This window comes from Gossypium arboreum, chromosome 6 (genome assembly GCF_025698485.1).
Source record: "Gossypium arboreum isolate Shixiya-1 chromosome 6, ASM2569848v2, whole genome shotgun sequence".
NCBI lineage: Eukaryota > Viridiplantae > Streptophyta > Magnoliopsida > Malvales > Malvaceae > Gossypium > Gossypium arboreum.
In genome coordinates, this window is record NC_069075.1 from 45,991,790 (window position 1) to 46,006,082 (window position 14,293).

A 14,293-nucleotide genomic window follows, 5' to 3' on the forward strand; every position below is an offset into this window, starting at 1 on the left:
AAAGAATAAAGATAACAAAACATAAGGAAAACCCAAAATCCCTGAATGGAAATTGAAGGGAGATCTTCAGTCTTGACGATGAATCCGGCTTCTGAGATGGATCAATTGGCTTCCCTTGAGTAATTCCTTCCTCCTACTTCGTGTGTCTCCTCTAAGTGCCTCCTCCGGTGTTTAAATAGGCTTTAAAATGCCTAAGAGCCCTCAAAAGTGGCCTTTTCCGAATAGGACTATACTTGGGCTCGGCAGGGACACGCCCGTGTGTGATTACTCCAGCCCGTGGTCAAGGCTGTTGAATAGGCACGGCCGTGTAGTCTACCCTTGTAAGTCGTGCTTCGATCTTGCCAAATGGACACGACCGTGTGCCACGCCCGTGTGAGGAAGTCCAGGCCGTGTTGATTTCCCACGTGGGTCCATTTTCTCCGTTTTCGACCCGTTTCTCGCTCTTTTTACTCTCCTATGCTCACCTAAGTATAAAACATGAAATTAAAGAATTAGGAGCATCGAATTCACTTAATTACAAATTATTTGAATCCTATTTATATATGTCCAATTGGTCCCCTGCTAGCTCAAGATAACCAGAAACAAATTGCATATAGAACCTACAATATGAATTGAATGAAAACAATAGAGAGAAATAGATCGCATGTATCACTATCTGTAGTTAATACATTTCCTCAGTAAGTACCAAATATACAAAAGATGACTTAGAAATTAATTTTAGTTCTTCGAATTATTATTTGATTAATTGTAATTAAATAATTGACGTTTGAAGTAAAAATTAAATTAACAAGTCGTCATGGATATGTTGAATAAAGCAATTAAATATATTTTTCTCATAGATTCTAATATGATAACATTGTCATAACTTTAATGTAATTAAAAGCGAGTTAAGAAAATAATTTAATTAATAAATTAATTTAGTTAATTAAATTGATTAATTAAATAAATAATATTTTGGGAAATAGAAAATAAATATTGGATAAAAATCTAGATAACACATATAATTGGACCCAATATATGAAAGGTCCAATAAAGTCATATTACATGCAAGGGGAAGCAACCTTGGTATTTCCCTATCGGTGCCTTATTTCTACTTAGAATAGAAGTTGTATTTTATATTAAAATATTATTATTTAATAAGATTTTATTCGAACAAAAAAATTGTACTGATTTTCTATAAAAAGGAATTATGTGCTAAGTTTCACACAACACATTATTTACGTTGTTATTCTATCATAAAATAGTGGCAATTTATTTTACAGAATAAATTTTATTTTTGGGATAAAGACATAATTTCCGGTTAAAGAGAGAATTAACTTTTCTACTGAAAGTTAATAAAAGTTTTCATTTTGTGATATTGGTTCATAATTCTTTGAGTCAACACTTAAAGCAATTCGTGATTCGAGGATAATAGAGAAGGTCATTTGTTAAAAAATTGAGATAGACTTAACTGCCTCGTACAAAGCATTCGAATAATTTTGGTTAAAATTTATTATCATAAATATCACAAAAGGTTTGGTTTTAAGAAAAAAAAATTAAACTTCTACTATGTCTAAAAACATTATTTTCTAAATTGATTTTTCCAACATAAGAACTATAGGTTGAGCCGAAAGATACACTAGTTATTCATATTTTGAGCGTCGCTACTCTATCAGAAAATAGTAACAATTTATTTAGAGAATAATTTATATTTTCTTGAGTGCTCAAGTTTTTTGTTTCCGATGGAGAGAATTAATTTTTCTATTAAAAATTAATTAAAGTTTTCATGTGCATTTAAGTCTACATTTTAAACAAGTCAAGATCTAGAAGAATTCACTCAAAACATATGTTCTAATTCAACGTAAGATTTATTATTATAAATACCATAAAATGTAATTTAAAAAAAAAACTTGCACTATGCAACTGACAGTATTTTCTTAATCGATATTTTCAACACTCCCCAATGTTGATCACTACCAACTCTAGCTTCGCTTTGCTACTCTAAATTACAGTGTAGACAGCATTTAACCTTTGTATCAACATATTAAATTCATAATAATCTTACTTTTTTTAAAAAAAATAATAGTAATAGAATATGGTGAAGAATGACATTGATTTCTGCAAAAATATATAAAATAAATACAGCTTGGTACTGAAACAACATGTCAGCATTTGGTAGTTAATTGTTTCTTGATGCACTTCCATGATTTAACTAAAACAAACTTTGGGGTTTTGTTTTTCCTTTTTCATTATTAAAAAATAGTATTTTCAGATCTCAATTGTGGGATCATTTAATATAACCTGTATATTATATCAATACATACATACAACACGGTACTGTCTGTTTTTTTTTACAAGCTCCAAATCTAACTAATTTAGAATTTACTTCTTTTATTTTATTTTATTTTTAGATTTCATTTTTTATTAAATTTTTGTTATTATATTTCTAAATTTAAAAAAAACTTATTTGATAACCATATAATTAAAAATTGATATTGTAATAAATATGAATTTAATAAAATTATGTTAACAATTAAACTTATATTTTTTAATTCTAAAAGTAAAGAGATTAAATTCTTTAAAATAAAATGTAATGACTAAATTCTAAATTTACAAAAATAGGAACTTATACAATATTTTAACCTTCTTGAAATGTTTTTATTATATAAATCAAAATCACTTTCTTTTTTCTTTTTCTTTTGTATTTCTATATTCATTTTACAGTTTGTTGAGTAATTTTCTGTTGTATCTCATTAGAGGAGACAATAGAATATTTATATACATAATTACTGTCCATTAAATTGACGTTATTAGTAGCCTCTATGCATGCTGGACACATGTATTGTTCTGGGCTACCTGCTGGACACTCCTTAAGCATATGCGAATCGAGACCGCGAGCTCCCTTTGCGAACACCCCCTAACGTGTGCAAGCTGAGTTCACGAGCACCCCTTGTGAGCTTTAACCAGGTTGCAGATAAACGATCTAGACATTATCTGATTTTCGAATTAATAATCATAAATACATAACACAATTCAAATTAAAATTCATAATTACTTTTTTTAACAATGTTATCTTTAAAATTTCAACATGCGTCACTATTTAATAAAATCTCTTTTATTTAAGCACGTAATGGATACATTTAAAAAGGATTTCGACAAAACTAGAGGCTGATATGAGATGTGAAAGCAATTGGAATTTTTTATTTATTTAACTTGGTAACTATAAACCAAAATGAAAGGGCAATAATAGCATTTTATGTTCATATTGTAGGGTATAAATTAACTTAAAACTTTTTTTAAGAGACAAGCACTAACTAAATTGTCTAGTTGGAAAGCCAAATACAATTACTAAAATATTATGCTGAAAATGACAAGTTCCTAATCATCTCTTTCTTTTCTCCCTTTGTCCCATTACTATATTTTATATAAATTCTTTTTTTCCCTTTCTTGGTGGACAACAATTTGCCTCTTGTTGTTTTGTTGCACTTTTGGCTGCCTGACCTAAAATGCAATCCTAAATTCATTGGAATCACATTCAATTTTAATTAAATTTTTTGAATGACCTAAATCCTCCTTTCGGCTTCCACATTTCTTCCTCTTAATCTTACTTCTTCTTTTTTCTTAAATTTGAGGTTTGAAGCTGCTAATGATTTTTGGAGTTGGAATATTTGTGAAAGAAATGCATAAATAGTTTTATCTAATTAAGGTGTCTTTTTTTTCATGAAAATTGTTTTTATTTTCAAATTTTTTTATTTTTTGTTCACTAGATTGAATACTTGTTAGTATATTAATATTATTTTTATCAAGATAAAAGTGGAAGTTTGAAATGATGCACATCATGTCTCCAAAATATATCTTTTCATAGGTCAAATTGCATCAGCACATTATTTTGTCAACTTTACTACCGAATGCTTTTAATTCATGCAGCTGTTGCTTGGTACTAATGTGTATAGTTATTTGGTTGTCCGTACATGGATATTAATTTATATGTCCATATTCTTATTTAAACATCTTCTCAGGGGATTTTTGAATGAATTACTCCTAAAGTTTTACAATTTATCTTGGTATTTTTCATATTCAAGGTTCAATAATTGTATTTTTAAAATTTAAACCTATATTTTTTCCTTAAAAATATAATGTATATTACCATTGTATTCATCGTTTATTGGTTGCAAATTATGTAATTTGAACGTTAGTGTTAAATGTCAAGCTCCCATACAAATATGCTCAATTCTTTTTAGATTTATAATGTATTTAAAAAGAAATTCTTAAAGAATATTCCATACCTATGTTTAAATATGAGAGAAATACGACTATTTAAAAAATAAAAATAAAGATGGAAGCTACATAGTTTACTTTACCACCAATAACCAAATCCTGGCAGAGACCCTAAGCAGTAAGCACACCATTAGATAATACAAATAATAATTCAAGTTACATCTACTAAAAGGTGCAAAAGCAAATTGGAAAAGATATGGAATCTTCTTCTTTGCTTTTCTACTATTAATGTGTGTGTGCATTCATGATTCATGAACATGTATTGGTTATGTTTATTCAAATGTGATGAAGTAATGGGAGTGGATTCATTAAAAAAAATCCTTTCTTTTTCTAGAGAAAATATGATAAAATAAATTAACAGAAATAATAAGGAATTTGGTGTTCTTTTTAAGTAAAATTTTAATTTTGAGTTTTGTGAAGGAAGAAAATAAATATTGATATTTTCGTTTGGAGTTTAAACTTAGTTCCAAATTAATTGAAATTCAATGTAAATTTCAAATACCAAAGTAGTAAAGAAAAATGAACTTTTGAGCAATGCCAAGTTGCAAGAAGAGGCTGACCAAGATTGGCCAAAGTTGGTGAATAATGTTTGATCATCAGCCACTGAATTGGTTAGAGTGCTGTGAAACTCAACAAAACCTAATAAAACATGGCGGATAGTTGTTATTCAAACAATACTGCTCTTTCCAGGGAAGAATATATATATATATATATGCGCTCACAATCAAGTTTGTTATGGAAATATATACAAGCCAATTGACCAATAATTGCACTTAGATCTCTTAGGAATAGAAAACAATGAAAGGGATCTACTGAAAAAGGTTTATGTTATTTGAATATGTATTTAGTGGATGATATCATTATACTCATATCTAAAACTGTATTAAAAATAAGTGTCAAATATAATATTTCAAAAAAAAAAGATAGAGAGTTTAACATAGAGATAATTACTGGATTGAAAAGTAAGGGGAAATATCTATTTTACTAAAAGGAAAAGAAAAAGAAAAGGAGGAATAAAACGTTAAACAACGTTGGAATATGTTTTTATATGAACCAAGTAAAATAAGATAAATGTAAAATAAATTGGAATGATATATATATGGGGTCAAGAGAACAGCTCAAGAATGTGATGAAGTGGAGAAATTATCTTCCATCAACATTTACTCATATTTAAAACCCAAAGTGGAAGCAGCTCATGCTGCCTTTTTGAACAGTGGCAAGGCTTATTTGTAGTATAATATATAGAGATATAGGTGGCAAATGGCAAGTGGCAAGTGGCAATTGGCAATGAAAAGGGTTTCCACTTAAAAGTCACATATATTACAAATTAATTCCATGGCCACCTGCGACCACTAATAAAGCAAAGTAATAATATCATTATAAAGAAAAACATAGGCGTTAGGATTTAAGTTTTCAATTGGAGCATAACAGGAGAAGAGAAAAGAAATTTCATAAAGGTAGAAAGTGTGGGGCCCGTCCCACTTTGAGGTTGTCCAAAAGTTCCTGTTGTCTTTTAACAATTATCATGCTTCATATCTATAAATCTGTTGATTTTCTTGGCTTTTTCAAACTGTTTGTTCATTGCCCTTGCTTTTATTACCAAAATGAATATATACATAAACAATATTTTAAAATATAGATTAAGATTATTATTATTATTATTATTATTATTATTATTATAGTATAACAATTCAGATTGGAGTATTAAACCCGATTTGTTAAAAACTAGACTCACCTAACTGGACAGGTAACTCTACCCTTAGAGATATCTTTAAGTCACAAATGGACTTGGTAGTGTAGAAATTTACGAAGTGAAGGTTTTTCATGATCCTAATCAAAACTATAAGACTTTAAGTCAACCATAAATGGAATATGAATACGGTTGTTGGGCTACTTCCATTGAATCAGTGGAGTCAACTATGCATACGGATAAGAACATAGGATGAAGAAGGATGCTCAGTCACTCTCTCTATCCATATGTTCCAAAATACCCTAAGACATGTCTTCAAGCGAAACACCTCAGAAACACCATTCAAAAAAGAAACTAGCAATCCGGTTAACAATGTAATAGAACATGAAAGCAGAAGTGTAATTAAGTGGCACACCCTTGATCTCAATCTCTTCCGTCACCTGCCTCATTCGCCTATTCAAAAGAATCTCTTTATGAGAGCTTTATCCAAAAGCTTTACACAGATAGCTGTTGGTCCTGATAGTGTTTAGCATAACTTCAATATGTTTCAACATATATCTAAAGGTGCCTTAAAAGCAAGCAACAAGCAATGGCCAATAAGAACTTCCAAACATGATTAACGAAATAAAAGAGACTATGGGGCCATAATAATGGTTCAGACCTTTTTGTATATATGGTGCAGCAGTGCCGTGGACCATGTACCTTTTTTTCTAAACAAAGAGGTCATAGCAGCGTTCTGACTGTTCAATCTCACACTAATTGAATTGCATTTTTTAAAGATTATTTACATGAATTGACTAAATTAAGTTCCAAAATCATACTTTTTTTGTTCATACTCGATAGGATTAGACCCAGCACCAGGCCTCGCAACATGGGCCTCTGCTAGCAGCTTGTGCCTTTAGATGGAAAGAAATACTGGGCCAAAGACCCCTACTAAGTTGAAACAGAGAACACTCATCCTGTTAATTGCTATTGCAACAAATGTTATCATTACATCCCACTAGACAATCTAACTCAACAACCCCAATTTCAAGCTATATTACTCCAATTGTTCATTTTCTTGAGGCACCCGTGTCTTAACATTTGTGACCAATGAATGTCCCAACATAGGCATGGTGATATAATCTTCCAAGGACCCTCCAAATACTTGGGAATCTTTAAAACATAATGTACATACCCCTGTTGGACATGTCCGACGCACCAAATTTCAGGTAACATACGTTTCAAGTAAATCCAAGAGATTCAAAGAATTTTTTTAAAAGAAAAAATTGTAGGAAATAATTAATCATTGTTCAGAAAAAAAAAAATTCTGTCAACTAAAAGTTAGCGAACTTACTAGGCTACTTACTACAAAGAAAGGAAGAAGAAATACAATAGCAGAAAATTTTAGCATGGGGCATATTTCTTTTCTCACTTGGTGCAGAAAAGCAAAGGTGAAGAAATCCAATGCTTCACAGGACATCCAAAAAATGTACATCGATCAAATGAAGAATTGGGAGTACAATCATCACTAGTATAAAGATCGCATTACCTCGAGACTCAACACAAGCAGCCATTATTTTGCAAAACAAAGCCATGGGGAGAAAATCTCTCTTGAGCTATAGCAGCAATCTTCTCTGGCTTCTTATCAGCTGCCTTTAGTGGCTTCCCATCAGTTTTGATTTCTGGTTTTTCAATTCCTTGTATATACGTTATTCTCAACTTAGTCAGTTCCTGAAACACAACAACAACAATCGAGAAATGTTATGAGATCAGGACAAACAAACTATAATGGTTTAGGTAATGGTCATTGACAAACCTGTCGATGTCCTTTGGTTCGACGGTAATTCTTTCGTCTCTTTTTCTTAAAAATAATCACCTTAGCATCTAATGCCTAACAGAAAAAAATTAAAAATATGTATAAATTTAGGTGAACAATATAAAGAGTCAATGATTAAAATAACAAATGCATGCTCCTGCAGTTATTGTTTGTAGCATGTCTTCATTTAATGCTCATTGTTTATAAATGATCCAGGTAGCAGAATGAAGCTGAGGAAAATGTAGTTCAATTTCTTCACTTGTCTACCCCCGTTGCCTATAAAAAAGGAAGATATTTTTCTCGGGATACAAGGGTAAGTTGCTTTTTGCAATTTAGGTAATGGGATGTCACTGAAAATGCAATATGCAATTAAGAGAGAGAAAGATCAGAGTGAAGCTAACATGCTCCTCGACAACGGCATGAACAGCTGCATCTGGGAGTATAGGCCTACCGATAATTGTTTGTGTAGGTGATCCCAGTAAGAGAACCTTGTTCAATATCAACTGCAATGTACAGCCATTGAAGCATGAGGATTCAATTAAATAGGAGGGGAAAAAGAGCAACAAACATGGACAAGTGCACGTAGTATTTTCACAAAACATATGATAAAGAATCAAATCATCCAAGGCTAGCAGAACTCTCAGCAAATTTGATTGCTGAATTGAGAAGTACAGAGGAAAAGAAAACTGCCAATAGTTAATTGAAAAACGCAAGCCTTTTTGTACTAAAGCTAATCAAATATTTCACAAACATGATAACTTCTCGACAAGCTCTCGTTCTGTACCATTAAGCAAAAAGTACATCTAAACCGCTCTCTTAGATTTAACATAAACATGATGATAAAGAGCATTTACAAAACTGCACCTGTCATTGATTCATTTCTCGAAATATCAGACTATTTGAGATTTCTCTCTAACCCTCTAAGATTTTTTGGATACGTCTTCTTCCAAAATTGTACCAGGCAAATATTATTAACACGACACAGGTCTTATTAAAATTGCAAGCAACTTCCTTATTTAAAAATAAACAAATAGCCTGCAACACTGACCCGTTGTTGTTTAAAAGTTGATGATTCCTTTTAATGCAAGAAACTACTTAAATGAGTCAAAACTCAAAAATTCAGTAATCTTTATTAGCAAACAAATATAACAAAGGAATGCATCCAAGAAAAAACACTGATTACCTTTGATAAAATACTTCCTTGTAAAGTTGTAATTCAATTAGATGAGACTCTTCAATGCATTATCTTATTAAACAACAATATAATATTCATTGACGTAATGTCATCATCAAGCCACTAAAATCCTCCCCAAAAAATGCATCAACAGACAATTAAAAGTTGGCATGAAAATAGAGCCGCTATAAACTTACAATAAGCAGAACAAAAAAACTGCAAATTACCTTGTCATTAACTTCGCAGAATTTCAACCTCTCCATGAAAATTGAATCCCCGTTGCTCACCTTAAACTGATGTGATCCAATCTTTTTTTTTTCAAAAAAAAAAAACGATCATTAATAATGTTCCAAATTTTCGGTTGTTGAAAATGAAACCAAAACCAAAAATTGAATACCTGAACCACTGCGAAAACTGGCTCATAGTCTTTGAATACCCGGTCGGACCGCTGGAGCGGCCCCACCACTTTGTATCCAATAGCGGCGGCCTCAGCTTCCTTCTCCCCAGGTGAGTAGTCTCTAACCATATCCGACGCCATCTCGTCGCTCTCCTCTTCTACATCGCTGCTATCTTCCATCTCGGCTTCGTTTTCGCTGTCGTCGCTTTTTCTGGATGAGAAGTGACGAACGTAGGACCAGGGGGTAAACCATGAGGGTTCCAAATTGGAAGTCGTTATCACCGGATTTGGTTTCGGGGTTAAGGCATTGACGATGGAGAGTGGCGGAGACTTTTTCAAAGAAATGAGAGCCGTGCCGTGGAGGAGAGCTGAGTGGAGGCACCGTCGATGAGCCATTGAAAACTTGGCGCTGTTTTTTTTTTTTTTTGAGTTCAGGCGATGGCTCGCTAGGGTTTAGCACTTCGGCTAGATGAAAATCGGGGTTTTAGATTTTCATTTCTTTTTTTTTTACCCGATAATATTTGGGTATGTAAGGAAATTAATTTTTTGAACTCAAATTAGTTTTTAAAGAGTTACCATACTGCATTCCTAAATTGATACTAGTTGATGGTAAAATTCCTAACTAGATTGTATGCCCCACAATAATGGAGATTTAAATAATTAATTCAAAATAATATTTTAATTATAGAAAATAATTGTCAATTAAAATAGCTTTCAAAATTTTGTCAATTGAAATATTATTTTATATCTTCTATGAAAATAAATTTGGAATTACGTTAAGATAAATTAGTAAAATATGAGATAATTTGAAATTAAAATTATTATATGATAGAATTAAAATATGATATATTATTCAAAGTGTGGATAAATCATTTCTATAATATAATTTAAAAATAAAATAATAAATAAAGTAATAAAATATATTTATCTGTATACAATTAATATGTAAATCATATACATAATTCTTGAAAAAATCAAATTATGTCAAAATTAAATATAAAAATAAAGTCTTAAATTTAAGGGTAGTATAAGGATTAAAACTAAAATTTGACCAAATTTTGTAATAAAAAGTAAAAGCATCAAAATTTAAATTGGACCATCATCTTATAATGAAAAGAGAACAGCAGAACATGGGCCCTCCAGGTATTAAATTATATTAAAATTAAATATAAAGATCAAATCTCAATTTTAAGCATAATTTAGTTATCAAAATTAAAATTTAACTATTATTATATAAATTTAAGAAAATTAAAGTGATCGTAATTACAATTGAATCATTATTTTATAATGTAAAAAGCAGGACATGTCTCCTGTTGAAATGCCTTAAAGCCGTTCTTTCATATTTAGTTTATAGATATAAATTTAAATTTTGAGCATATTCGAAAGACTAAATTTAAAATTATACCACTTTTAAAGCTTTGTTTTCTTGGCAAATGTTAAAAGAAGAAATAGTTTATCTATAAAAATAGTCATTTTTGTTTGATTCAGATTACATTTTAGTTATTTATGTTTGAAATTTTACATTTTAGTCACTTACGTTATCGTTTTGTTACGAAATATTCACTCTACCGTTAAACCCCATTACCTCCCTCACAGTAGTCCTACGTGGCAAAACCCAAAGTCATTTTAGTAATTAATTATTATACATGACTATTTTTATAGTTTACCCTAAAATTTATTATTGAGTTATTTATTGAATTTTCGACTTAAACTTTTTGAATAATTTGAAACAAAAATTAATAAAAATAATGTTTTTATAATTTTATTTTAGTAATTAAAATAATTAATTATTAAAATGGTTTTATTTCATTAAAAGCAAACTTTTTAAATTTCTTAATTTATTAAAATTCTAATTCTTTCTTAATAAGTTTTTATATTTGAGAGAATTTTTGTTTCAATTTTGTTTTAAAAACATTTAAACACTCTAAAAATTGATTTTAAAAATTCAAAGTCAAACTAGCAAAATTCTATTAATATCAAAGTTTTATTGTAAATTTTATTTGCATAAATTAAAGTAACAAATTTGCCTGTATTTTAAAAGCATAATAGCATACTACCCAAAAAAGCAAATTTGGTTATTAAGCCCCTTTTTTATTATTATCAAAAGTAGTACTATAACACCTTTTATTTGGTCCGACGACCAACACATATAAGTGATGTTGCACTGACATTTTCTTTGCCTATACAAATTTTTGTTTCTTTTGGTAAAAAAAGGGGGTTCTTAAGAACCTAAATATGATCAAAGTCATTTACAATAGAATCGTTAATATAACAATTTCTCTCATACTCTAGGCAAGTAGCTACAACACTTGAAGGGTTGTCCTGAACACACAATCCATTTAAATTGTCTCATCCAAGTTTAGCCATCAAATCAACAATATCGTTGAGGTCTCTATTAATATGCTTGAAAGTAAGTTGCTAGTGTTGATTGCACATAATTTAAATTTGCCTAACTTTTTCAACATCATTCATCAACGCATGATTGATGTAAATAATGTGAATTAGAAGTGTGTTATTCTCCTTCTGACTTTGGACACATGGCAACATAGTGAGCCACCGAGAAGCGTCCAAAAGAACCTTCTATTCTCCATTACCTAGTAATCATCGGATGACCCACATCCCAAATGGCCTACCTTCATTCAACCTCGATCTCTTCAGAAGGTTTCTAATCAGCTACTTCCTAAGATAAGTCATTCACCCTTGTGACTGGTCTACATGCTCCATTCAGAAAGGCCTTGTCCATCCATCTTTGTGAATAGGCCACCCACTTTTCTAGTGTGAACACTCCTCTTAGTGTGAGCATGCCCTTTAGGCCACCAAATCATACCTAAACGTAACAATCATGTGCCACGATTCAAAAGGAATGACAAAATAAGTCCCATCACATACATCCCCTTATAATAGCCCAATTTTAATGGTGTCAAAACGGCGATTTTGAAACCCCATTTTCATAGTTTGAGTCCATAAATATTAATATTTAATATTTACAAGGCTAGTGTTAAATTTTATTAAAGTTTGGTCTAATAATTTTGTTAAATTGATAATTAATTAAGGTATAATGACTAAATTATAAAAAATTATCACTGTAGATTTTTAATTGATCAAAGAACCAATTGAGCAATTGGACCACTTATAAAAGGTCAAACAGTGGTGGTGGATGATAAAATCCTCTAAATTTGGCTAATCATGCTTAAGGTTTAATTAGTTAATGGTTAATAAATTAATCTTAATTAATTGAGTTCAATTTAAGCATAAATAATTAAAGAAAAACAAAGCATTTTCATTCATCTTATAATTTTTATGTTTTTGAGGTCATAAAAGCTTGATTTAGCTAGCCCATATATCAATTTACAAAACTGTTAAAGTTTCTAAAAGTTTTCATTGATGGTTTCTTAAAGAAATTCATATTAAATTGTTAGATTTTAAAATTAGAAGTGAAAAAGGATTAGATTGTTAAGTTTTATTGCTAGTTTTTTAACATAGGGACTAAAGTGTAATTATTGATAGTAGGGGGTCCTAAAAGGATTTAATTGAGATCAATTTTGAAATTGAAGTACAAATTTAAAGTTATAGCAATTTAGATTTTAGGGACTATATTGAATAAAATGCAAAATTTTAGAGGCACTTCAAAAATAAAATTAAATCAATTCATGCATATTATGGGATGATATAAAAGTGTTTGATGTTGATAAATCAAATTGAATAATTGTATAGATTGGGAATTAAACCAAACAGGGGATAATCAAGAAAAAGATAAAATTATTGATTAGTCCTTGAAGATCTGGTTATTTATTGTTTTAACCAGGTAAGTTCATATCGTATGATTGTATTTAAATTGTTATTTGTTCAAATTATGAATAGGTGTATGTTTGGTTGTAATTTGAATTGTTTGTGATTTGGTACAAAATGTGAGATATGGACTAAATTATAAAGAAAGGATAGGATATGATTAGCATGCCAATAAGGTTATATATACACTTGTACAGGAAAATTGCTTGTACGGAGATCATTACATATTATATCGTAATCTAGCATTTGTTGCGGATCACTGAGTATTATATGTCTCTACGGATACCCTGGTGTGGTGGAGGGATGTATTGTTATACGATTTTATGAATAATTTCCTACGGGCTTTGCACTTGGGTGCCTTGGTGTGGTGTAGTTACTATTCAATTGAGCAATTTGATGTGGTGTAGTTACCTATGCATTTGAATCTGTTCACTAGAGTTCATCGGCCTAAATGATTAATGAAAAGTGATAAATTGAAATGAAATGGTATAAGCTTGATATGCAAATGGCTAAATGTTGGATTGATTATGAGAATGGTATTGAAATGTTGATTATAAGTGAATTGAAATGTTATATGTTTGAATTACTATATGATATGGTTATAAGTTAAACTCACCTTATTGTTATGTGAATTGCCATGTATAGGCAAACTTGCCAAGCTAAATAACTTGTTGCGTTTAGTTGTAAGGTAAGGTAACCTTTTGTTTAATGCCTATGAACTTACTAAAAATTCGATATGCTTACCTCATTTGTTTTCCCTTTCCCTTATAGATCACCTTGTGGAACGCATTAGGCCAGATAAACTTTAAGCTCACATTATCCTGTTGTCGAATTGGTATCTTTCAATGGAGTACTTATTTGGGATTTTTTCCAGAAAAAATCCCTTTAATTGATCCAACTGTTGTCGGATTCTCCTTGATTTAACCTGGAATTCTCTTTCATGGATTTCTTGTTCAAACATATAGTGATACGAATCACCAGGAATTTCGGTGAGGTATTAGGATGTCCCTAAAGGTCGCTCATGCATCTCTTCTATTGTTTCGTTTCTTCGTTGAAGTAGTTCTTGCATAATTGATCTTTGGTTCTCTATTATCTCTCATTGATCATATACTCCTTCCTCGTATACTTCGTCTTCATCCCATAGGTTCATCGAATTTCCATCCCTCTCGTATGTATACTTGCTCGTCT

At 30.5% G+C, this 14,293-nt stretch overlaps 1 protein-coding gene across 3 annotated transcripts; it reads right to left on the reverse strand.

Moving 5' to 3' along the window:
- Window positions 1–6,013: 6,013 nt before the first annotated feature.
- LOC108484571 (50S ribosomal protein L21, mitochondrial-like) lies at window positions 6,014–9,923 on the reverse strand. Of its 3 annotated transcripts, none has more exons than XM_053029489.1 (6): window positions 9,317–9,923; window positions 9,147–9,227; window positions 8,147–8,248; window positions 7,746–7,820; window positions 7,479–7,660; window positions 6,014–6,463 (listed from the first exon to the last, which is right to left on the reverse strand). In XM_053029489.1, the coding sequence occupies exons 1-5, from the start codon at window positions 9,710–9,712 to the stop codon at window positions 7,487–7,489; spliced, it is 828 nt and encodes a 275-aa protein (XP_052885449.1). In that variant the 5' UTR covers window positions 9,713–9,923; the 3' UTR covers window positions 6,014–6,463; window positions 7,479–7,486. The 3 variants fall into 3 exon arrangements, with proteins under 3 accessions (XP_052885449.1, XP_052885448.1, XP_052885450.1); XM_053029488.1 differs by lacking the exon at window positions 6,014–6,463 and adding an exon at window positions 6,682–7,126 and having other exon boundaries at window positions 9,317–9,922; XM_053029490.1 differs by lacking the exons at window positions 6,014–6,463; window positions 8,147–8,248 and having other exon boundaries at window positions 7,322–7,660; window positions 9,317–9,918.
- Window positions 9,924–14,293: the final 4,370 nt, after the last annotated feature.

What these genes read in the sequence shown, in the direction of transcription:
- LOC108484571 (XM_053029489.1), bottom strand. Translation starts at nt 9,712, where the DNA reads ATGGCTCATCGACGGTGCCTCCACTCAGCTCTCCTCCACGGCACGGCT. An exon ending in TCTGCGAAGTTAATGACAAG is followed by an intron (nt 8,249 to 9,146) that starts GTAATTTGCAGT and finishes TGTACATTGCAG; the next exon opens with TTGATATTGAACAAGGTTCT. An exon ending in ATGCCGTTGTCGAGGAGCAT is followed by an intron (nt 7,821 to 8,146) that starts GTTAGCTTCACT and finishes TTTTTCTGTTAG; the next exon opens with GCATTAGATGCTAAGGTGAT.